We start from the raw sequence: 24,238 nt of genomic DNA, 5'->3' as shown, positions 1-24,238 counted from the left end.
GTCACCGCCATAGCTGTGGGCCTGGAATGGAGAAAAGCAAATGGGCACAGAGCCGACGGTGTGCACCAGGTCTTCTGGATCAGACGTTAATATGAACACACCTCTGATCCTCTCAAGGCCCCTGGGCCATTCCAACCATCCTCATCTTACCCAGGACCCCCTGGCCCTCCTTGCAGCCCCTGGAGCTACGTGATGAGTAGACAGGACAGAAGGATACCTTCAGGGCCTAAACAAAAATTAAAATCATTATGTAGTGCAATTAATTGAGAATAGCACCTGGCCAACCCTTAGTGTCTGGATAGGCATTAACATGTAGGGTGAGTTCATATTAGCTGGCCTTAATAATCGTTTAATTGGCAGCACTTAGGAGAGTCCTCCCATGTAAGAGGAGCTTAGTAATTGAGAGCTGTTATGGCTAAGACATGCTCTCAGGGGTCCTCCAGCTACTGGAGAGACAGCATGGAAACAGACCACACAGCCCTGAGCCACGTGCGGAGGAGAGAGTGGTCATGGTTCAGATCCAGATTTTTGTCTTTTCGATTTGCCTGTGCATGTCATACAATGCTCTCACCTGCACGGGGGTGTTGCTTCCTGTGTCAGGGCCCTCATTTCTACTTCCTGGCAATTTTATTCTTTCCTAGTGTGTCTGCCTAAAGTTAAGTGCAGACTCTTTACCTGTTGTCTCGTGAAGAAAGCTTTATTTTCTTCCATAATTTCCACAAACCACCTTCTGCCAATTTTATTCTCTGTGGGATGGCCGTCTCGGTTTTCAAGGTGCTGCAGTGTTCTCCGTCTCTCCACTTGGAGAGCAATTTCTTCTGTGGACCACCCTCTGGTACTGGCCCATTTTGTATTCTGCTACCGTTGTTGCAGTAGGATGTTTTGGATATTTTTAATTCTATTCCTTCTGTTAGAAAGAGTAATTTCCTAGTTGGAGGTGGAAATATGGATGTCTTTATACTTAGACCACTTGAGGGCTGAAGCGTAGAGAGTTTTCTTTAAAATTACAAGCTCCAAACCATGTTGATGATTTGTCCTCATAGGCAAAATTGGCTATGGAGCTGTCAACAGAAATTTTGCTTTGCAGTTTTCCAAAATAGTTCTTTCTTTAAATCAGGCTTTTTCAACTCCAGGGCTATTGACATTTGGGGTGGGAGGGTGGGATATTTCTTTGTGGTGTGGACTGTCCTGTGCACTGTCAGACGTGCAGCAGCAACCTTGGCTCCTCGACCCACCAAATGCCCCCAGAAGCTACATCGTTTTGATAGCTAAAAATACCTGCAGACTTTTTGTGCCAAATGTCCACCCTGGAGGGCCAAATCACCTCGAGTTAAGGACTGTACTAAATAATAAACACCTGAAAACAAGTTGACAAAGTTATAAAGTGGGTTGACAAGCAAAGCAAAAACATTTATGATGACATCAAATACTTACAGAACACTGGTTTTAAACCAATGTGATGCAAGAGACACACAGGTGTGCCACAAGAACTTTTAAAATATGCAATCCCTGACTATTTAATATGGGGCGCTGACCTCCTTTTCCCTTAGATTGTCACATTAGAAAATGACAGCAGCCAATAAAACAAGAGCCATCTGGTGTGAATGGATCAAAATTATACCTACCATTTTTTTATCAGGATGGCAAAAAATATATTTTTTGGGTGTGTTGCAGAACTGTAGTAATTAGTTTTTGTGTGCCATGAGATGAAAAAGGTTGAAAATAGCTGTTATAGAGCACTTAATGTGGGCCAGGAACTGTTTTAAGAGATCTTTTCATATAAGTAATCAAGCTTATAGAGTGAGGTATAATTGCATCCTTATTACCCACATTTTATAGGTGAGGAAACTGAGGCACAGGGAGGTCATGCAGTTGCTAAGCATCAGATCAGAAATCTGAACCTAGGCACTGTGACCCTAGAGTCAATGAGCTGAACTCACTGTGCTCTCTCAACAAACATTGAAATAGATACCTACTTCACATAGCATGGGATATTATCTCTGATAGGTGCTTAGCAACTATTTAAGAGAATAAATGGATATCTATAAAGCCAGGAAATTAATGTTCTAAATCAGTATTGAATAGATCTTCAGTTTAGTTAAATTAAAAAATAAACTTAAAAAAAATACAATCAACTAAATAATCTCTATTACAGCAAAGCAAAGAGTCTCTTATCATTACCAAGCCTATTCACAGGAATCCTTTGGGAGAAGTTTGTCAAGGTGACCTTTAAAAGTCTCTTCTAATCTGAGCTTTGATTTGTGTGGTACTGCAGTTCTACAAAATGTCAGAATGCAGACTGGTAAAATTGAACAAAATATTATTTTCCTGATGAGATTAATCAAACCATCTGCTGTTGCCCTATAAGGAAAGACTGAATTCATCCTCTCTTAAACTAGGTATGCGTTCTGATGAGGTAGGATAGTTTGACCTACCTTCAGGACTTATAAAAAATTAAACATCTTTAACTAACAGGAAACCACTTTAGCCGATCAATTTTCAGACTTCCATAGTTGGCTTCCTATAATAGATAAGAGGTTGAGCTCTAGTTTCTTACCAGTGCACTATGTGTGATCTATATCTAAATAGGAAGCCTCTCCCTGGCCAGGTAGCTCAGTTGCTTAGAGAATGATCAGGGCACATATGAGAATCAGCCAATGAATGCGTAGATAAGTGGAACAATAAATCAATGTTTCTCTCTCAAATCAAGAAAAAAATAAACAGGAAGCCTGTATTTCATGTAATAAAATATAAAAACATTATTCTGTTATTCCTGATATTGTTTAAATATGTGCTTATACAGGGCAAAAAGATGGAAACTTCCAAAGTATTAATTAAAATACTGTTACTAAAATAGCAATAAATAAAATAACCATAAATAGCAAGAAGACAAATTATTTACAATAGCTTCATCCTGCAAGTTCTTAAAATTCATACTGTGAATTGTAAGTACTTTACTCTGTGAGACTATAAGTAACATTTTTTTTTTGTTTGTTTAGAGCTCTTAAAAAATTGAATGACTTCATTTTTTTAACTTTTAAGAAATCAATTATTTTCAGGACAATACTATAAAATGTCTTAAATCTCACTTTTCATGGAAGATTTTCCAGGTATGATGTGATAAGAGGGATAGCAGAACCAATATATTTATCGTCTTTAGTGACACTTTGAAAGGGTTTTGTTTCCTGATCCAGGCTGGGGCTTATAGCATTAGAATTCAGGATTTTTATGATGACTTACCTCATGGTAAGTAATCTGTAATTTACCCCTGACACAGTCTTGATGCAGAATATTACTTTGCTATTAGCATTTAGTGTAGACTGTCCTGATATCTACAATAATTTGTGGGTTACGTTATATACCTGAGTACTTGAGTACTCAGGCTTCTATTGGAATGATAGGGTTATTCAGGCAATCTTTTTCATAAAGGTAGAATTTTGGAAAACTGCAGAAAACAAAACAGAATTACTCAGAAAATACAGTGACTTTGTTAAGGTCATTTGGAGTTGTCCTAATTGATGGCCAAAATCTGTGTTTCCACCATTTTGAGCTCCAAAGTTGCCAGCAACAATTCCAAGCACCGACTCCTTGGAGGCCTAGTAACTCTCTTTTTCCCCTCTGTAGATGCTGGTCTACAGAAAATAGTGTGATTGACAATGTAGAGCTAGCAAAGAGCTAAGCCTTCATTAGTATATAAATACCATTTGGCAGCTCTAGTTTACTTGATGGTCAAAAATCATGGCCAGTCCAATATGCTTTTCCAGGACCAATATTAACAAACAAAACAACCATATTGTCAACCTGAGTAGAAGTCAATCAATAAGCCTGATTCTAAAAGAGAGTACCTTTTCCTTTAAAATATTTATATCACCAAATAGTTTATTCTTTCCAAAAATCTGGCCTGTGTATGTTGCCCCCTCTTATGAGATTAATAACATTATACAATCTACATATAATATTTAAAAAGAGCCTTTCACGAGATCCTGAAAAAGCATGCTTATTTCACATTTTATGTGCTTTCTGAAAGTGAAAAAATATTGTATGTTGTCTACGTAGTAGCTAAATGGCTGCTCTTTCCAGCTGCTTCTAATTGGTTATAGATATTACCTTAGATTTCATGGATATGATAAATTTTGTTACAGTGGAAGGGTATTGGGATTTAATCTCATTACACATTAGGGAAGAATGACAGTAGGGATTCTTATGTTTTACCCAGTTGCTGAATCTGAAAAATGAAAGATCTGAGAGATATGCAAGTCATGGAGAGAATCAAATCCTGAAGTTAGAACTCATTTGTTTAAAAAAAAAAATGCATCTCTCATAAAGATCACCTCAGAAATAGAACTATGATGTTTGGGGGAGATGTGAATTTTATGCCATCAGTCATTATAAATTACTGGATATAATTCTTTTGATGGTGGAAATAAATTAGGAAAGAGCAACGTTCAATCGGTGTTGCTGTGATGAAATGATCATTATGTTCCAAGTGCAAATGTATCATTATCTTTGTTCTATGTGAGGAATATGTGACTTATTTAATAGATAACTGGCACTGATTTCATAGATTTAGAATGGAGTTTTGTGGGTAACAACTGTGATTATCACTGCTCCTCATTTTTACTTCACTTAAGACATTTCCTTTATTAATTCAGCCCCCAAAAGTCAGAGAACAGTGAAAATTAGACCATTACTATTCATAGTGGAGCACACACTTCTAGGGAAATGGATCAATGAAAACTAAAATATTATGTTCTCATTTTTTTTTGTCTCATGAAATTAAATATGTAGACACTGGAATCTGGAGACTATTTGTGAATTTTTCATATTTTTAAAATTCCTAGTATTCCTTAGGACATAGCTTTCTTAGTTAAAGGTGTTGGTAAAAGTTGGCAGGAAGAGGAAATTATGTTCAAATAAGTTCATTTTAGTTTTAATCATTTTAATAGAATTAGTTTTTCATGGGAAAAACCTGAAATCTAGGGAAAATTTTTTTGTATTTTTATTTTAGTTGTAGTTCCAACTAGTACAGAAATTTGGGGGTTAACTTGATTAATAGACATTTTGATAACTATATATAGGTCCCATGTAAAACAATTACTGTGATGCATTAGCTCATACACACAGGGGAGGGCAAAAATAGGTTTACAATTGTGAGAACACGAAACAATTTGTTCTTGTGTTATTTGTTATTGTAGTATTTTACACATGAACAACTGTAAACCTACTTTTGCCCTACCCTGTATTTTATAAATGTGCAGATATTTTGTTGAGACTTTGATGCAGCATCAGTTTTTGAGTGCCGCTGAATATATCTACCCAATTTGTGCTTCTTAACGAAAGGGGATCATGCTCCCAAATGCATTTCAAATAATTTCTGTTAAGTTCTAAAGTTATACTGCTCTAAATACTTGGAAGACTTACGGTACTTCTCTACTTCTCACAAGTAAAACCCACTAAATAAATTTGTCTAAGTAGCTTTAATTTTTTTTTGTTTACCTTTAGCATTATCATTTACCACTTTTTGATAGTTTGAGAATTAGTTACAGCTTTGCCAAAAACTTTTTTAAAAAAATCAGTATTAGCTCTTATACATAGATGTGTTTGTTTTTATTTTAATTTTTCCCTAGTTGAGGTGCATGTTACAGCTTGCCATTGTGGTCATTGTGGTTCATTTCATTAAGCTTCTTGTTCTATCTGCTTTCTTGAGACTTGGGAAACAGTATTTTTCTGAGTGATTGTACTATATTGTTCCAAATATAAGGCCACCCAGAATAGAAGGCAACCTCCAACTAGAAACAGCTCAAATATGGAGAAAGGCTGGGGGCCCAGAGCCCGGCGGGTCTTGCAGTGGTGGCAAGGGTGCCGAGGAATAGGACGATGCCTGCCCACTCTCCCGGTGAGTGAAGATGAGCCAGCTGCTGCCTTTGCTTGTGCGTAACCAGATGACTTCCGCTGCTAGAGGAAGAGTCATACTGGGGGGTCGAGAACGAGTCTGTGTACATGAAAAGAAAGTTGCTGTGTGTCTAATCTGGGGAGGGAAAGTGGGAGTAGAGTCTTTCATCTCCTAAACCGTCATCTCTAGTCTTTTTTTTTTTTTATTTCCCCTAAACCTGAGGGTGAAAGCTGAGTAATTCCAAACACTGTCGAAGAACAAAGGTAGCCTGTACCTTTCATGAAAAGCAATTTAAGAAGTCATTGGCCATGAAAATGAATTGTCAGGCACTGTCAGATGTCCGTTGACCAGGCCAGGAAATTACTCCTTGCCCTTTCAAATTGACCAATGACCCAAGAGATGGTGAAGCACTGTGTGATCACATGCAGTTTGAAAATAAGCCACTGTGGATTTGGGAGTCACATTTCCAAATTCACTAAGATTTTCCCGTTTTTAAATTCCTTGTCGCCTGCACCAGCCAAGTTACAATTTAAATAAATGTGCTTAATCTTACTGAAAAAAACTTCGAGACTGTTTAAAATGATTTGTTTCACTCAGTAGCATATTTTAAAAAATACTTTAGTGAAAACACACTAGTCAACAGAGTATGTATTTATTGAACCTAGGTAATTCTCTGATTCTATTAAGTACATAGAAATGTAATCTTTTATTTTATAGTAACTAAGTGAGATGTCTTAGAATGAGGTTCTTCAGTCTGATACAATCTAGAAAATTGTTCAGCACCTCTTGGTGCACACTTTTAGCAGGTACTTGGCTACCTTTGTGGCTTCACAAAAACCACATAAACCATGAACCTTGTTCCTCCCTGTGATTATTAGTCCATGGCTCACAAAGTGGGTTTGAAATAAACTTTAATCCCTCAATGATAAATTTCCCCCACTGTGTATTTCCTACCGTAACCTTTATTATTATTTTATTATTATTCTAAGGAAACTTCTTTAATAAAGGAATACTTATTTTCTGAGGAGATAATGGTAGAACATGACTCCCCTTAAGTTTAAACAGTGCTAAATTGTCCAGAGGTTTTGGTTTAGGGAAGCCACTCGTCATTGATTTTAGAAATTTTCTTAAACCAAAATGCCCTGAAATATAGAGGTCCCATTCCCACGCAGAAGCATACTGGGATTGTTATATCTTCCATTGGCCAGGTCTGGGAGGGGCACCTTTGAAACAGAAGAGCTGGGCAGGAAAGGCTTTGAAAAGGATGGGAAGGAGGGTACCCCGGAGGGGGAGCGATCATTGCCTGCCGAGTCAGACTGCCGGCCAAAGGGAGGACAGAACGCACTGGTGGGTCCTAAATGAGAGGTTTGAAGTGAACTCTGCATAACCTCAGAAGCCTTTTCATGAGAGTTCAGAAGGTTGGTAATAGTAGGGGAAGAAAATAGTAGAGGACTAGAGCTATGCAGGGAAGAAGACCTTCCTTTATTATTCCTTTGTTTTGGAAACATTTGATCTCTACAGAGGAAGAGGATGTCCAAAATTTGGTGGTGGCGTTGGAGGGAGGGTGTGCCCAATTAACAAACTTCAGATAGTTTCCCTTTTATTGTTTCTATCGGGTGCTCTTATGTCTGATTTGTTCTGAATTACAAATACAGGGAAATCTTATAAATATTTTTTCCCAGGGTGGGGGGACTGGGCCTATTAATTTGATCATTAGTAGGCATGGAGAGGTTGGAGAGGTCACCTTAATGTCATTTTCTATGGCTGATTCTCCCTGGTACCTAGAGAGGGTGGGGGCAGGGCCTGATTTGTTTCCACAACTCTTTGAGCAAGGATATGAACACGGCTTCCATTGGCTTGTGCTGTGGCAAGGATACCTTCAAGAAATGACAGCAATAAGGAAAGAGAGAAGATATTCCAAATTGCTTCATAATAATTTTTGTAAAAATCAATGGGAATTGTCAATTTCTTTAAAAATAGCACTGTTTGCATAAAACCCCTACCTAAAACTGTTGCTGCACTCAGCTTCTCCTTCCCATCCCTAAAATGCACAATGTTGAAGCGCTCCTACAGACGCTGGAAAATAAATGTCCAAAACCACAGTTGTTTCTTCCATTTACGAATCCACACATGATGCTCCTTCTCAGGATCAAGATAAATGGAGCAGTTACTAGTCTATTAAGCATGAAAAACATCTGTAGGTTTGTTGATGGACAGAAATTAAAATCTACCAGGCCCTTTGAGTGTAATGACCACCATGAAAACAGATTTGGAAATTCCCATTAGGCTGCTTTTTGTGGGAGCATAAATCTCTGCTGCTCTTTTTCTTTCCTGATTCGGCAGTTGTTCTCCAAGCAGTCCCTAGAAAAGGTAGTTATTATTTGTATTTTTCCCATTTCCTGTTTGGGTGACTGTGACTCTCACAGGTCAAGATTAATCATGCCAGGTTCTGATTTCTCACCAACTAAGTTGCAGAGTCACTAAACTGCAAATATGTAATTTCTATTTTGTTTTTCATTTCAAAAAAGACCGGAAAATAAAGAGAATTTTTCCTTAAAGAAAATACTGAGTTTGGTTAAATCTCTTTGGAATATGTTCCACTGGAGGTCTCCCCTCAAACAAGCATTTTGTAAGAGAGTCTTTCCAATGCCGGAATGTGATGTGTCTGCATTTTCTGAGACATATGGAAAATGGCATTTGTCTTGCTGAATGAGCATGTTTAACTTAGCTGTGGAACAACTCACAAATTCCCTGCTCTTGAGTATCTTTAAGTTTCAAAAATCATTCTTGAAATGTTTAATGGCCATTCCTTAGGGGGCATTGCTCTCTTGGTAAATCAGAAATGACATTTGGACATTCATAGAGACAGTTATTAGTTAATTTCTTGATGGTCAAGCAGCAAGTGTATTCCGATTAATAAATTGATAGTATTATAGGACAGGCTTGGAAAAAAATTAACAAAATGGCTAATTCTCATTTGGCAGTGAAATTGAATGACATCTATACAGTTATAAACGACTTTTGTTTTAATAACAAAGTTGTTGATTTTCTACTAAGGGTTCTTTTAGGTTGTCATCAGGGGCTGATGGGAATAACAGTTCACCCAACTCTCCAGCTAGCTTCAGTGGACATACCACACCTTCTCAGCAGCCTGAACCCGTGGTACATTCTCTTAAGGTAACCAACTGTGTACAACCATTTATCAAGAAATTCAGTTGTGTCATGGTTTGTTTGCTGTAGTCTAGTAGTCCTCACAGTCTTGTTTTAACCATATATACTTTATTTTTGAGCCCTAATGGTATAACTTTATCTTAATTATTGAAGTATAATTTTAATCTTTTCAAATAACAATGGGTTTGAGAACTTATGGTTGAATCTCTAGTGTTATCATTTTATTTTGAGTAATGTGATTCATTATCTGCATCGAGTTGAAGTCTGATGTGCATGCGTATATTCATATGTGTAAAATATTGTTACAGGTATTTGTGTGCAATGTCTGTAGTGTGGATGTCTTTAAATATAGGGAGTTAACAGTTGGCCAGAGGAAGGAAGGATACCATCTTTTTCTTTCTTTATGCTATTGAAATACATTGTGAAACTTATTAAAAGCAAATATTGAAACAAACAAAAACTTACTCTATTCTCCACTAAATAGAAATTAGGTCTTCAAACACTAGTTGATGCTACTTTATGAGCAAGACCATGTATCTAATATTCTATAAAGCCACTTTATTTTTGGCTTTTACTTCAAATTCTGCAATGACTTCAAAACCAACCTGGCTAAAATTTATTTAATTTTCTTTACCAATAATGAGCTTTCCAATAAGTATTACTAATAATAAGTACCACAAGTCAATAATAAATAAACAATATAAATATTTAAGAATAGAAACAGGTGCAGGCAATGAAAATCATCTTAAAATTGAGACAGATCTGTGAAGTTTTATCAGTTTCCAAGTATGGAAGACTGTCCTTCAACTTATCTATAACCCGTAACATGTAGCCTTGATGAAACTTTCTGAGCCATGAAGTAGGTAGAGAGCTTCAGTCCTGTGCCTGCCACATGAGTTTCACAATTTTTCTAACATCGCTTTGAATTCAGAATGATTTATTAACAGAATGAAGATGCATTCTTTTGGAGTGGGCCACACTTTCCCTGGCATGCATAAAGCAAATAAGTAGATGAGAGCTTCAAAATATTTATTTGATTTGGCTGATTTAGTTTTAGCAGATTTAGCTCCCTTGTTCTACTTTGCCATCACTGAGGTTAAATGAGTTTGCTTTTCCCCAGCATAAACTGTTGACGAGGGAAGGCGGCAGAAGCATGCTGTGGCCAGTGGCAATGCCCTTGGCATTTCCTGTCTTGGTTGGGGTAACTCACAAAGTGAGCAACTGAGAGGGGTTCCTGGGAGGGTACACCAGGGTGAGCGGTGCTGCCCTCCGTTGCGTGGGTGCCAGTTTAGCCACTGAAAACACTTGCTCTGTGCTACAGCATTTGAATGCTGCTTAGCATGAACAGCATGTTAAATGTGCTGTTACTTTAGCCTAAACCAGGCCTTAGCTATCTGAAACGCATTTTAGAAATGAAAAAAATAAGAGTGGCTTCAGTCCTGTAGTGTTAGTGTCTGCACATACTCCCAACGCAACACATTGTCCTACATTTCAAATAGAAAGCTGATTCAGCCTGTTGCCTTATTAAATGTCACGTGCAGTTTGAATCAGATCGGTGTAGCGTGTTGCACTGCAGTCTTTCCTAAATTTCTCGATTTACCTCTGTTAGGATGGCCTAAAAGGAAGGGGCAGGCAAGGAAGAGCTCTTCAACCTTCTCTGAATTCATTCTCTGATTTTCATATAAAATTTTCTGTCTAGAGAGGAAGATACTATGTTATAATCAGAACACGTTAAGTGTCCTCACTTGGCAGATGGGTAATACTGAGCAACTGAAGTACCTTTATTGGATAACTGGAGGCTCTTAAATACAGAATGTGTTTATTTCCATGAGTTAACTGTGTCTAAAACAGAAGTATGTGCAAACATAGTCGTTGGGAAATGCATGTTAAGGCTTTCTCAATGTAAAAAAGAAAAAAAGAAAAAAGAAATGTAGCCACTCAACATGTTCTGTTTTTAAATGCCACCAATCTAGAGCAGATTCATATTGTAAGATTTTTTCTATTCTGAAAGGAGTAATTAGAACAATGGTTCAGTTTCTTATGATAGGTTTCAAAAAAATCCTCTAGGATTTAATAACTCTGTGGTCATGGTTGAGGGGAAGTGTTTGAAGTCAGTGAAGTCAGAGAAATTAGCTCACTTAAAATAACACCATTTTTCTTCTGTTAAAATTCATGATAGCTATTAATTGGACCTTTGTTTCATTTAGTAGAAATTAACTAACTTGATATACACTTCTCTGAGGTGCATTATAAATTGAATTTGTAAGTAAATGAGCTTGTTCCAGGGTTCTTCCTATGAAGATTCACTGAGAAGGTGAACTGACTCTAATCTGAGTTGAGTAACAAGCTTACATTGGCTGCCATTATATCCTATGTCAAAGAAGTACTATCTACACAGTAACAGGCTAGACGTTTTGAGTTAACCAGAGAGTAGTTTGTGAATTAGGCTATTTATAGCAGGACTGAACTCTAGTAAATATCAATGTAGTCTCTATATATGTTAATTTGATATGAAGGTTCCACTTCTTGCTTAAATCATTTACTTTGGCTCAGCTGTTCATTAGTGCTAATTCTCAGGTGACACCTTTAGGTGTGGCCATCCGCATTAACCATGAGGACTACAGAACAAGGAGTTTAGTAATGTCAGGGTGGAGTCTACAGGAACTTTTAGGAAAGGCATTATTTTTTTAACACTACATTAATACTTTGCTTTATAAGCAGAGAGGGGAAAATAACAAACAGCATTCAAAGCCTAAGTATTGTACTATAGAAAGTACTAACATGAAAACTTTATATTTTTAAAGGAATATTATTTTTAATCTATTAGCAGCAATTTAGAGAAATGGGATCTAAAATTGTTTAAAAGCATGTCATCCCTAGATATTTTGCTCTAATGAAAAATATTTAAAGTGCTGCTCAAACATTTTCACTATGAGGAGTCAGTATTTCTCATTGCTGATATCAAAGAACTGTCTCCACGTTCCTTTCCTAGCCACTGAGGATGTCCAGGCAAGAACGGTGAGGTCAGTAGTGTTAATGTTAACAAAAGTTCCTATGTACATATTGCTGAATTCTGACCAGTTTCTCCATCACTGTCATCTTTTTAGTCATCTTTTCTATAGGCCATGTCTACATATCATTTGGACTGTTTGGTGTAAAATTAATTATATTGCTCATTTTTACAGTCGAGCAAGAATTATTGACTTTCTAAATCATTGACACAGTCAGATTATCTTAATGACCCAATTAACTAAATGCATCTAATTATTTTAGGCATTAATAAATTCAGTTTTTTCTTAGCAATGCAATAGATTGCTTTTAATGACCATTTGGAATCAAACAAATTGATTCCAGATAGATTTCACAACAATGAAGTCTTTTAAAATGACTTTGGCATATATGTATCCACTGTGATATGCAGACATGGAAAAAAACTAAAGGTTTTACAAAGTGGAGCTCCTTGATGGTTTTATTCTATAACTAACAAGTTTTTTTTTTCCATGTGAAATTTGCTTTTCTTTTTCAACAAATCCAGGTCTTGGATGTTCAGGAAACTATAGATCGTCAACAGGGTAAAGAGTATGAACATGACCTTAGTGAGACAGAAAAAGCTATAGTCAGAGAAATGTGCAATGTAAGTTTAATGTGCTTTGTTGTGTATTCTGTGTTGAAAGCCTCATCATAGCTTAGTTATTGCTTCATGAATACCTATCTTTAAAAATGCTGGTGAAGTACCTTAATTATTTATATGAAAATAAAATCAACTCCCCTTATTTTTTCTTCCTTTAGTATATTTTATTGCAGTTTTATTAACACAATCATGTTATAAAATATTTCAGGTAAGCGATAATCAGGCAATATATCCCAGAATTATGAAAGTTTCTAAATATTAAATTGTCTAAAATGTATTACTAGTTTTGATCTAACAAATGGGTTTCTGTTTCATACTTTTGAGAAGTTTCTTCAAGATCAGTGTTTAAAAACTTGCAAGAAAGGAAACAGATTTCTTTGGGTTTATTTGTAACCAGGGGCAAAAATCACCTTCTTAGCAGGTAATAATTGCTAGGTTCTTCATGCATATGATATGTGTGCCTCATGTCTTGCAAAGTAGTGAGTGTCTTCATCTTTCAGTCATTGACACAAGCTCAGAATACGGTAACAGGAGATAGACACATGGAAATCTATGAGGTCTTAGAGGAGTGCAATAAAAAAAAATCGACGTGCTATTTTCATGATACATATCCTATGTGATCATTATGTGGTCTGAATTTAATTAATCTCTGACTAAATTTTAATTATTTCAGTAATATGCATAAATGTATCATTTAATCAAGAATATAATTGTTAATCTTATCAAAAGCTAAATGAAAATATAATATTGTAAAGGAATATATTAAGAGCAAAAAAAATCATGGAAGATTATATTAATCACTCAATTTAATTGGCTTTATATAGATTGTACTTTAGCCTTATATTCTTTGTCTATTAGGATATAAAAATTGCTTAGAAATACCCTTAAGCTTTAGGCTATTAAGACGTGATATTCTCAGACATTTATCAATCTCTTTGAGGTCTTCGTGGAATCCAGTAAGTGTTACAAACTCCCATGGGCATTTTGTATGTGCTGGGGAAAGCATTTTAGTTTCCTGCTTGTTTGTGTTGTGGCTGTTTTTCTTTTGCGACCCTTTCCAAGTTATTTTTTTTCTTTCTTGCATATGTTTTTGTCTGTTTTCAAAAGGTCATTAGTTTTAGATGACATGCTTTCCTAAGTGCATCACCGTTTACCTTCTGTAGCTTTTCAGCCTGTCCTTAAGGTTTTCAACTTAATTATTTCCTCCAGAGAAATTTAGGAATTGCTTCTCATCTGTTGACTGTGGAATGAGAAAGTTCAGACATGAGGACTTGTAGAACTAGAGGTGGCCAAGAGGTCATCCCTCAGTGGTTCTTCAGAGTAGTATGTGGAGCTCCTTTATAATTCAGATGTCTGGGTATTACCCCAAACCATGGGCAGGCTGGATAGGAACTACTGGCTAAGAACCCCACACTCACGTTTTGTGTTTGAAGAAGTGAAGATCCTGAAATTTGTTAATTACTCTAATTATTGGGTTGGCCAAAAAGTCCATTACATTTTTCCATGTGATGGCTCTAGTAGTGTTTAGTTGTCTTTACCTTTATTTAAAACAATTGTTAGGTTGTATTGTGTCAGCTATCATATCAGCATGCATTAAAAAGACTTACCAAAATTGGTGAATTTTTGTGCAACCATTTTAATATTGAAGATGGAAATGTTGCATAAAAATATGCAACATTTTAACATATTCTGCTTTACTATTTCAAGAAAGGTAAAAATGCAAATGAAATGCAAAAAAAAAAGATTTGTGCAGTGTATGGAGAAGGTGTTATAACTGATCAAGTATTTCAAAAATGGTTTGTGAAGTTTCCTGGTACTATTGACATTTTGGCCAAATAATTCTTTGCTGTGGGGCTGTCTTACGCTTTGGAAGATGTTCAGCAGCACCCCTGGCCTCTGCCCACTAGGAGCCAATAGCAGGAGATAGCCGACATACTCAAAATATCCACATCAATAAAGTTATTGGTGTAAATGAAAAAATGTGTCTTTTATTTTAAGGGAAAAACTAACCAGACTTTTTGGCCGATCCAATACTTGCTCTAATTATTCTCAAATGAGCAGGAGTATACCTACATATCCTCTGAGGACTAGTTCTCTCCACTTTCCTAGTGTGGTAAATCTGGGGACTTATGTTTTCTCTCCTCAGGAATGAAAAGCAGTGCATGTTCCATCTCCATTGTGCTTAATGCCAGAAATTCTGTAAACAAATGACAGGATTGTTTCTTTTTGTGAGTCTTTTTGAAATTTTAGATGAAAGTTTTCTAGACATTAGAAAATTTTCTTTTTAATCACAGAAGAGACCTACTAATTAATGAATTATATCTTGATTAGTTTGTATTGATCTTTGTTTCCTGTATTTCCAAAAATGCTTCAAAAGGCCACATGCACTGGTATTGTTGATTTTCCCTATAGAAGATATTTTCCTGAAGCCAAAAGTTTGCCCTCCCTGTTTGTCTTTAAACGTTCTCTAGGAAATCTTTTCTAACTGTCCCTTTTTGTCTTTGATTCCCATAATTTGAGAAAAAAACAAAAAACAAGCCAGCCCAAATCTTACAATTCACACTCATACATTCGGAAACTACTTAAAAGGCAAGAGAAAAAAGGTGCTCATTTAAAATATTTGCATCACCATTATAAATTATATGAACATCGAAAACACAAAGTGAATACTGGAGAATACAGAAAAATAACACATTTCTTAGAAATAAATATACTCATTTCTAAGAAATAGTAAATCTATCCTTTTGTATTAATAGTTTCATCTTAGGTTCCTCTGTTTGACGCTTACGAATTCCCTGAGAATAGCTGAAATACTTGATGGGTCATCTAGGACAATCTCAGACACCAAACCTGTTCTGCTCTCTCAGTTAACAGGTCATGGTTCTTTGCCTGCCTTAGCATCACTGGTTTATTTCAGAGTTCTGCCTGCTCTGTGTTTCACCACCTAGCCCGCTGCAGTTGACATTTGAGTACTTGAAGAGGGGTTGCATTTTGAATTGTAACTATCTAATGCTCTGTGTTTATGATTCTTTGAGGTCCTGAGTTTATCCTACACTTCTAAGCCAATTTAAAGTATCCTGTATAGATGTTTTTATATTTACAAGTTAAGGGCTAGAAAGGCATGCTACCTTGGCTTCCCAATGAGATGTGTGTACCTCTTCACAGTCAATTTGTTAATTCCCTTGTGTACAGCTATGACATCCCTTTCCAAATAGTTAAGGACCATAAAACTACAACTCTCTTCAAATAGGACAGGACATTTCTGCCACACAGTAGTATCTGCTAAAATGTAAAGACCAATAGTTGCATTGGCTTACAAATGAAAGTAGACAGAATCCTGTATTATTCTTACTGGGTTTCTCTGGAGTATCTACTCTCTTGAAAAGGAAAACAACACAAAGAAGGATAGTCTATGAATAATTGATGAACCAACTGGTTTGTGTTCATGTTAGAGCCATGTAAATTTTTGTGGAATTAATCAATCGGAACATAATTTTTATAGTGAAACACTCTAGGAAAATTATGACTGTTACCATGTGTGCATGTACACACGCTGATATAGTAAAATTAATTGTTACTGTGTATCATTGGTGAATTCAGCAGTTTTAGTCCTACCTTTCCTACTGTCCCTCTAAAATGGCCCAATTTTTAACATACTGTAATTGTATCTCCTTCAGTGATTCTTGAATATATTCTCATCTTTTCCCTGCATTTGAATGCTTTCTGTTTTAGTTATCTGAGAGATTGTACTGTTTGGTTGCTAAAATTTATGATTGCACCCCCAGCTCTGCAGGGAAAAAACAGGGAAATGTACTTGTGGCCCTAAAGCTATCAGCGCAGGACTTAAATAGCTCAAGATCAAAGCTTCTTTATTTTTCTTAGTGGATTAAACACTTTGATATCCCTTTTTATAGAAGTATTATATAGGAACCAGGATGATTTTGCTGCAGGGTTCTTAATTCTGGCTATGCATTAGAATCACGTTGGGAGTTTTTTAAAAAATACAGATGCTTGCACCTCATCTCCACCAATGCAGTCAGTCTCTGAGGGTGGGAGCTACTGTTTGAGGGTTCTCCAGGTGCACAGTGTGCAGACAGAGTTCAGTATCACTCATGTAACTTGAGTAAGTGGGCACATCATTCTTTATTTTTGACCCTGGTTTCTAGCAAAGCCTAGTGGTCCCATCAGCTGAGTAGTTCTTGTGCTTTAGAAGCTTGCACCACATTTTTCATTTGTGTTTGAGCTCATTCATGTGGATATTTTTGTCTCTTGTCTCCACATTCCTCTTTGCCCTCTCATAGATGCCCCTTAAAAAACACACATCTGTTTGTGGAAGAGGATAATTAAGATGCTTTTCTTTTTTTTTTTTTTTAAAGGTTGTGTGGAGGAAACTTGGAGATGCTGCAGGTTCGTGTCCTGGAATTAGGCAGCATCTGTCTGGAAACCAGTACAAAGGACCAATGTGAGAAACACTCTTTCAAATGTGAGATCACCACTGCCAGAACGAGAGAAAAGGAGGAGGAAAGAGTGGATTTCCACACACCTGAACTCATGGAATAACATGGAGTGATTGTACATTGCACATATTTTCCCTCTATAAACCTTTAGTATAACTAAAGCTGTATTTTATGTCTCTTGCTTTGATGTCTACAGCAGTCAATTTCAAACAAGGTAGCTTTGAAAATCACCATTTTGGTATTGATATTTTCATGAGAACTAAAACGTTTTTGACTCCTTAGATCTAAGATTATAGTTGGGAAACACACATGACTGGGAGCACTAGAGAGCCTCGGTGGTTTTGACTGAGTTGACTAGTTGCATTTAATGGTGAGAGTTTTCTACCATATTGTATTGAAGAAGAGGTAACTTCCGGCTTCCCAGGTTTGAGAGTTAGGTACCTGCTTCTTATATTTTAGTCAACAAAAACAAAATACTAGTTCCTGATACATAATTTAGATGCAAGGTAAGATTAGGTGTCTGGGACTTTTTTTTTTTTTTTTTGAGGTGCTAAAATACCATGTAAATTCTCCTTACCAGCTGGTAGCAAGACTTTGTAGAGTGCTTATCAGAGAGTACCTTTTATTTCAAATGATCAAAATAAATATATTTTTTCTTTTAATATTGATGTATTATTCATGAAGACATACTTTGAGGACATGTCAACCTCCATATTCATTCATGGTAATACAACAATTTCCATTAAAGAAGAAGCGAGCATAAGTTTTCTAAGTGTTTTCAGCTGTGAGGCATCAATTTCTACAATTTAGTTTCTAGACATGCTATTATATTTAATAACCTTCATGTAAACTTTAAAATATTGCACTGCATTTATGAAAAGCTTTCTTTAACTACAGCAGCTATCTAATGTTTTATGAAACTGACGCATGTCCTTCATTATTGAGGCTAAAAGCTTTGTTCAGATTGCTTGAGGTCTGAAAAAGAGGTGTGCTAGCTTTGCTTAGTTTATTTCTTATTTTTGGTATATATAATATTAGACTGTGTGTATTGGAAATGCTATGATAGGTATTTTGTGTTTACTCAAATGCAATGATACTTTCCTGTATGAATGTGCAAGAGGCCTGTGGCAGAATGCTATTTTTACTGTAGTTTAAGTTATAAAAGTAGGAATGCAACAATTCCCAGTTTTCAGATTTCTTCTATAGTACTCATATTTGCTTCATGTCAGATATTCTGTTTTTAAATGGGCTCATTACAGTTTATTAATTGTCATTGTTGAAGAAATTTCATTAGTTTTTAAATGTTTTTGTGATGAACTATAGTTTTTAAAATGTTATTGTGATGAAAAACCAGCCTTCTGCTTTCAGAAAATATTTCAGTTAATTTACTACCGAATAATCTAATTATCATAATTGGGTCACCATTTAAGCCTGTATTTCTTTTACAGGGTAGTAATATTTTAAAAACATAAAAGAAAACTGCTTGCTATATTTACACTTTCTCTTGTTAGGAAATCTTTTATGCTTAAATTGTTGTATTCCTACACTTTGAAGACATTTAAAATAAGTTTTTGTGCCTGCAGAAGCTAATACAAGGAACACTGGTCTTTTGACAAAATACTTGTGTAAATTTTGATACTGTATTAAAACTATTTTTTTAAAGTTCTGCATAAAATTGAGTATCAAGTATATGTGTTCATCTTAGCCCTGGTAATAAATTATTTAATCTCAGTGTTTTTTTTTTTTTCCTCCAAAATGTTTTTCCTAAATAAGATTTCTAATAGTCTCTAAATACCATAATGCTCCTGTATGATGATAGTAATGCAGATGACTTATCATCTTAAACATAAAAGCAAAGGCATGTTTTTACACATGGTCACAATGGGGTATTCAGATATTCAACTCACACATTATAATGTAGTAAAAATTTTTGAATATTTAAGAATATTTTAAAATTAGTTTGTGTTACAAAACCTTCCTATGTTCTTTTAATTCATATAGATTAAAATTAAACAATTCTATTATTTAAAAATCATCAGAAGGAAATTTACCAGAGGGGAAATATTAAAGAAATTAAAAACTTAGCCTCTGTATTTTAGAAGCTCATATATTATTGGGGGGAAAAGATTATATACACATATAAGCAAGACGGAGATCAGAGAACACACTTAGAAATCAGTAGTAAGATTGTGGAAGCCTTCCTACATTTAGCATTAGCTCCAATTTTGAATGACATAGATGGACAGCCCAGGGCCTGAATCTTGCCATTGTCTACTATGTTTATCAATAAAAATGAGGGACACTGTTCCTCTTATGTGACCAGTTTGTGATTTGATTTCATTTTCCCTACAACAAAAGTTAATTTGCCTATCTTGGCAGAATATTTGTTTCCAGCTTTGAAGTTGACAGATTATCAGACTAAGCTTTTTCAATGAATCTTTTAAGTTTCTAGCACATGCTCAAGGTACTGTAAAAAATCTAAATCATTATGTGACCTCCAGTGGAATGCTAACATTTTAATTGGGCTGACTGTGCCATAGAGTTCAACGGACTTTTATGAATGCCTACCATATGAGTAAACAGCTTTGGTTGTGACTCAGGGTGTTGAATGCTCTCAAGGAAAACATGGAACATAGTATTTTGGATGCCAGGGGGAGCTTTCTTTACATCTAGACAAGATTGCCTCAAATTTCCGTTTTCATGATCTGAGGGAGTGGTAAGTCTCCTAATATCTTCTTCTAATTTCCAGAGTTCTTACTCTGTGATGAGCTTCCTGCTCCCTCATTGCCATCCACCTCAAAGGCAAACTGATTCTCCACTGGGAATCTTGTCACCCATTCCTGGAAAGGATCTGCCTTCCCTAAGGTGGCTTATCAACGTAGATTACCATCGAGCCTAAGGCACTTTGAGAATTTCATACACTGACTTTGAAAAGATAAAAGGTCCCTCCTAGACATCAGCATCACAGAGGAGTGAGAAAACTCCTTTCTTTCTCCCCTTCAATGTATAAGCCAGACAACTATAACTCAACAAAGGATCACCTGTTCAACACTCGAATATTCCTGAATGATCCACACAGTGGAACACCTGAAGGTGGGCAGGTTGGAATGAGTAGGGTAGGTGGGGAAAGACAGGACACAGTTCAGTGCCCACTGAGGCTCCAGTAAGCACAGTAGCAGGGGGAAGAGTCGGGCTACAGCTCTTACGCTATAGCTTGGATTGTAAAAGAGGCAGAAGCACTCGTCCCTGAGAAAAGGCATCTTGCTCTCCCCTCTTCATCGCAACAGATCCTGGTAGAGGTAGGTGACTGGGAACCTTAACGCAGCACTGCCAACAGCCATTCCTGGATGGGCAGAGGGGTGGAGCCACAAGAGGAAACTTGTTTCCTGGGCCCCAAACCATCCCAGAGGGGCTAGTAAAGAAAGCTGACAAGCCCCAGGCAGTAAGAGGTGCCAACAGCCATTGCTAGCGGAGAGGGGCTGCATGATCGCAAACTTTCCCCCCTTGCCCCACCCGACCCCAGAGACCCAGACAGAGAAGAGTTAAGCAGTGTGGTGGTGCCATGGAATTGTGAGTCTCCCCTGTCGATGCCCATCTTGGCAGAGCCTGGTAAAGGTAATGAAGATAGCTCCAAAAACACAGAGGGCCAGGGGCCATTATGGAAAGGGAGGTAGTGCCGGGAGCTCACAAGCCAGTTCTCCACCGCCCACCACATGCCCCCACCACAGCGGTAATGCCCCATCACTGAGGCAAGCTGGTCATAGAGGGGACACCCACCATCCCTGGGGGTACATGGCATTTCCTTTAACTGAAGTAACGCTGCTACACTGCATTCCCGGCGGTGCAAGTGGTGTAGGTAAGAGAAAACAAAAACTTCTGCTATAACACAATGTACTGGAAAACAAAATAATGTGCCCTACTTATCAACCTGCTGAACTGGTGACTGCAAAACAGTATATAAACAAGAAAAGAGCTCGTTACCCTCAAATGTGAAAGCAGAAAAACCATCCATCAAAATACTATGAACAAGGTAATATGAGAACACAGAAAAAATATGAGAAGTCTCTAGAAACCAAACTCAAAGTCATGGAAGACTGTTTAAATGACAGAATTTAATATTGCAGTTATGAAGAAGCTCAGAGTTACAAGAGTACTCAGACAGTTCAATCAGCCTAGGAAGAAAAATAATAAACAAAAGGAGTACTTTACCAAAGAGACTGAAATTACAAAAAAAACCTCAGCAAATTCTAGAGCTGATGAACTCAGTAAATGAGAGGGTTGTATTAGACAGCAACAGAAACAGGTGATCAGATGAAGGAAAAAAATTAGCAAGCTTAAAGATAGAAACCTAGAAATGACCAAGGAAAAAGAGAGAACTAAGAATTAAAGAAAAAATAAGAAAGAACTCTGTGAGAACTATCTGACTCCATTAGGAAGAGCAATGTAAGTATAACAGATATACCAGAGGGTGAAAAGCAGGGAAATGGAACAGAGAGCATAGTCAGATAAAGAACGGAGGAGAACTTCCCCAGCCTTTGAAAAGAAGTGTGCTTTAGAACAGGGGATGCTAATAGAATACAATGATGTCAGTATTAAAAGAACTCCAAGATACATTTAATTCACACTGTTAGACACTTATGAAGAATTTTCAAGGTAGCCAGGGGAAAAAATAGATTGTAACCTATAAAGGAAACCCCATTAGATTACAATCCTGTTTTTCAGTAGAAATATTACATGCAAAGGGAGAGTGGAAGAAAATATTCAAAATACTGAATGAAAGGAAAAATGGGCCAAGGATAATATATCCAGCAAAGTTTACTTTTAGATATAATGGAGAAATAAAGGGTTTCCCAGGCAAACAAGAGCTGAGTGAATTTACCACCACAAGACTTGCATTTTAAGAAGTGTTGAAAGGAGCTGTTCTATTGGAAACAAAAAGACAAAAGTAGATAAAACTTTAGTAATGTGACTAACAAACAAACGCAGCAGAAAATTGCAACCCTACTTCAGAGAAGGATATTAAATGCTTAAATATAATAAAGTTTATGTGGGAAAGGGGAGGCATTAAAAATTACTACAATTTGGTAGTGAATGCACAACATAAAAAATAATTTGTGACAACAAAATCATATAAAGGGAGAAGGAAAAGGACTGAACATGTACAGATAAGTGAAGATAATAAGCAATCATTTCATCCCAGAACATCAGATTATGTATACTTCTCCAGTGCATGTGGAACATTCTTAAGGATAGACCATATGTTGGGTCACAAAACCAGCCTCAACAAATTCAAGAAGATTGAAAGGATACCAAGCGTATTCTCTGACCACAATGCTTTGAAATTAGAAATCAACTGCAAAAAGGAAGTAAAGGAACACAGAAATATATGGAGATTAAATAACATACTATTAAAAAAATGACTGAGTCAAAGAAGAAATAAAAGGTGAGATCAAAAGCTGTATAGAGTCAAATGAGAATGACAATATGACATCAAAACTTCGGGGATATAGCAAAAGTAGTAATAAGAGAGACGTTTATATCATTACAGGCCTACCTCAAAAAACAAGAGAAACCCCAAGTAACAACCTAACATTAAATCTTAAAGAACAAAAGCAACTCTAAGAAGAAGAAAGGAAATAATACAAATTAGAGCAGAAATGAATGAAATAGAGAAAAAAAGACTGTACAAAAATTAATGCAACAATGCTTCTTTGAGAAGGTTAATAAAATTGACAACCCCTGGCTAGACTCAGTAAGGAAAAAAGAGAAAAGACTCATAAAATCAGAAATGAAAGTTACCACACACATAACAGATATACAAAGGATCATACTAGAATACTATGAAAGATATGACACCTAATTCAATAACCTAGAAGAAATGAATAAGTTCCTAGAAATATATAGCCTTCCTAGACTGAATCATGAAGAAATGGAAAATCTAAACTGAAATATACAGTAAAGAAATGGAAACAATCATCAAAAACTTGCCAAAATATAAATGTCCAGGAAATAGCCTCAAGGGTGAATTCTACTGCGCATTCAAAGGAAATTTGATACCTATCCTTCTCAAACTCTCCCAAAAATTGAAGAACAGGCAATACTTCCATAATAACATTTTAAGAGGCCAACATAACCCTAATACCAAAACCTGGCAAGGATAACAGTAGAAAACTACTACAAAACTACTACAGAGACCAGTATTTCTGATGAATACAGATACAAAAATCCTAAACAAAACACTAGCAAATCGAATACAAGAATATATTAAAAAATAATACACCATGATTAAGTGGGATTCATTACGGGGGCACAAGGATGGTTCAACATATGCAAAATCAATGAATGTACTATGTACATTAGCAAAATAAAAGATAAAAATCATATGATCATATCAATACATGTGGAAAAAGTATTTGTCAAGATACAATATCCATATATGATTTTTAAAAACCCTCAATAAAATGGATATAGAAGAAAACAACCTCAACATAATAAAAGCCACATATGACAAACTTTCAGTAAACATCGTACTCAATGGTGAAAAGCCAAAAGCTTTTCCTTTTATATCAGGAACAAAACAAGGATGCCCACTGTCATCACTGCTATTGAAGATAGTAGTGGAAATCCTAGCCAGTGCAATTAGTTAAAAGAAAGAAATAAAGGCATCCAAATTGGGAGTGGAGTAATAAAACTGTCTATTTGCAGATGACATGATTCTATATATTAAAAAACCTTAAAGACTTCATCCCTACACCCCCACCAAAAAAACTGTTAGAAACAATAAACAAATACAGTAAAGTTGCAGGACACAAAATCAATATAGTAGATGTTGCATTCCTATATACTAACAACAAAATATTCTTACAATTGCAACAACAGAATAAAATCTCTAGGAATAAGCTTAACAAAAGAGGTGAAGGACCTATACACTGAAATCTTCAAGACATTTGTTGAAAGAAATTGAAGAAAAAATAATGAAATGGAAAGCAATTGTGCTCATGGATTGGAAGAATTAACATTGTTAAAATGACTATATTATCTACAGTGATATCTAGATTTCATATAACCTCTGTCAAAACACCAGTG

At 36.1% G+C, this 24,238-nt stretch overlaps 1 protein-coding gene across 4 annotated transcripts in view; it reads left to right on the top strand.

The window, feature by feature from the left end:
* CCDC85A (coiled-coil domain containing 85A) overlaps positions 1-19,381 on the top strand; it is a 165,498-nt gene extending 146,117 nt beyond the window's left edge. For 2 of the 4 annotated variants that reach the window (XM_054575421.1, XM_054575420.1), the window contains one exon: positions 17,072-19,381. In XM_054575421.1, coding sequence (XP_054431396.1) covers positions 17,072-17,121 — 50 coding nt within the window. In that variant the 3' untranslated portion in view covers positions 17,122-19,381. Of the gene's footprint in view, positions 1-5,761; positions 5,897-8,950; positions 9,071-17,071 lie in introns of all 4 variants that reach the window. The other 2 variants (XM_054575422.1, XM_054575419.1) reach the window with 2 other exon arrangements.
* The last annotated feature ends 4,857 nt before the right edge of the window (positions 19,382-24,238 follow it).

The sequence above is a fragment of the Pteronotus mesoamericanus genome, unplaced genomic scaffold (genome assembly GCF_021234165.1).
Source record: "Pteronotus mesoamericanus isolate MK-2021 breed Mesoamerican mustached bat unplaced genomic scaffold, CSHL_Meso_final contig_291, whole genome shotgun sequence".
Lineage (NCBI taxonomy): Eukaryota > Metazoa > Chordata > Mammalia > Chiroptera > Mormoopidae > Pteronotus > Pteronotus mesoamericanus.
The sequence above is the reverse complement of the archived record's forward strand: the minus strand, read 5'-3'. Positions and strand labels throughout refer to the sequence as shown.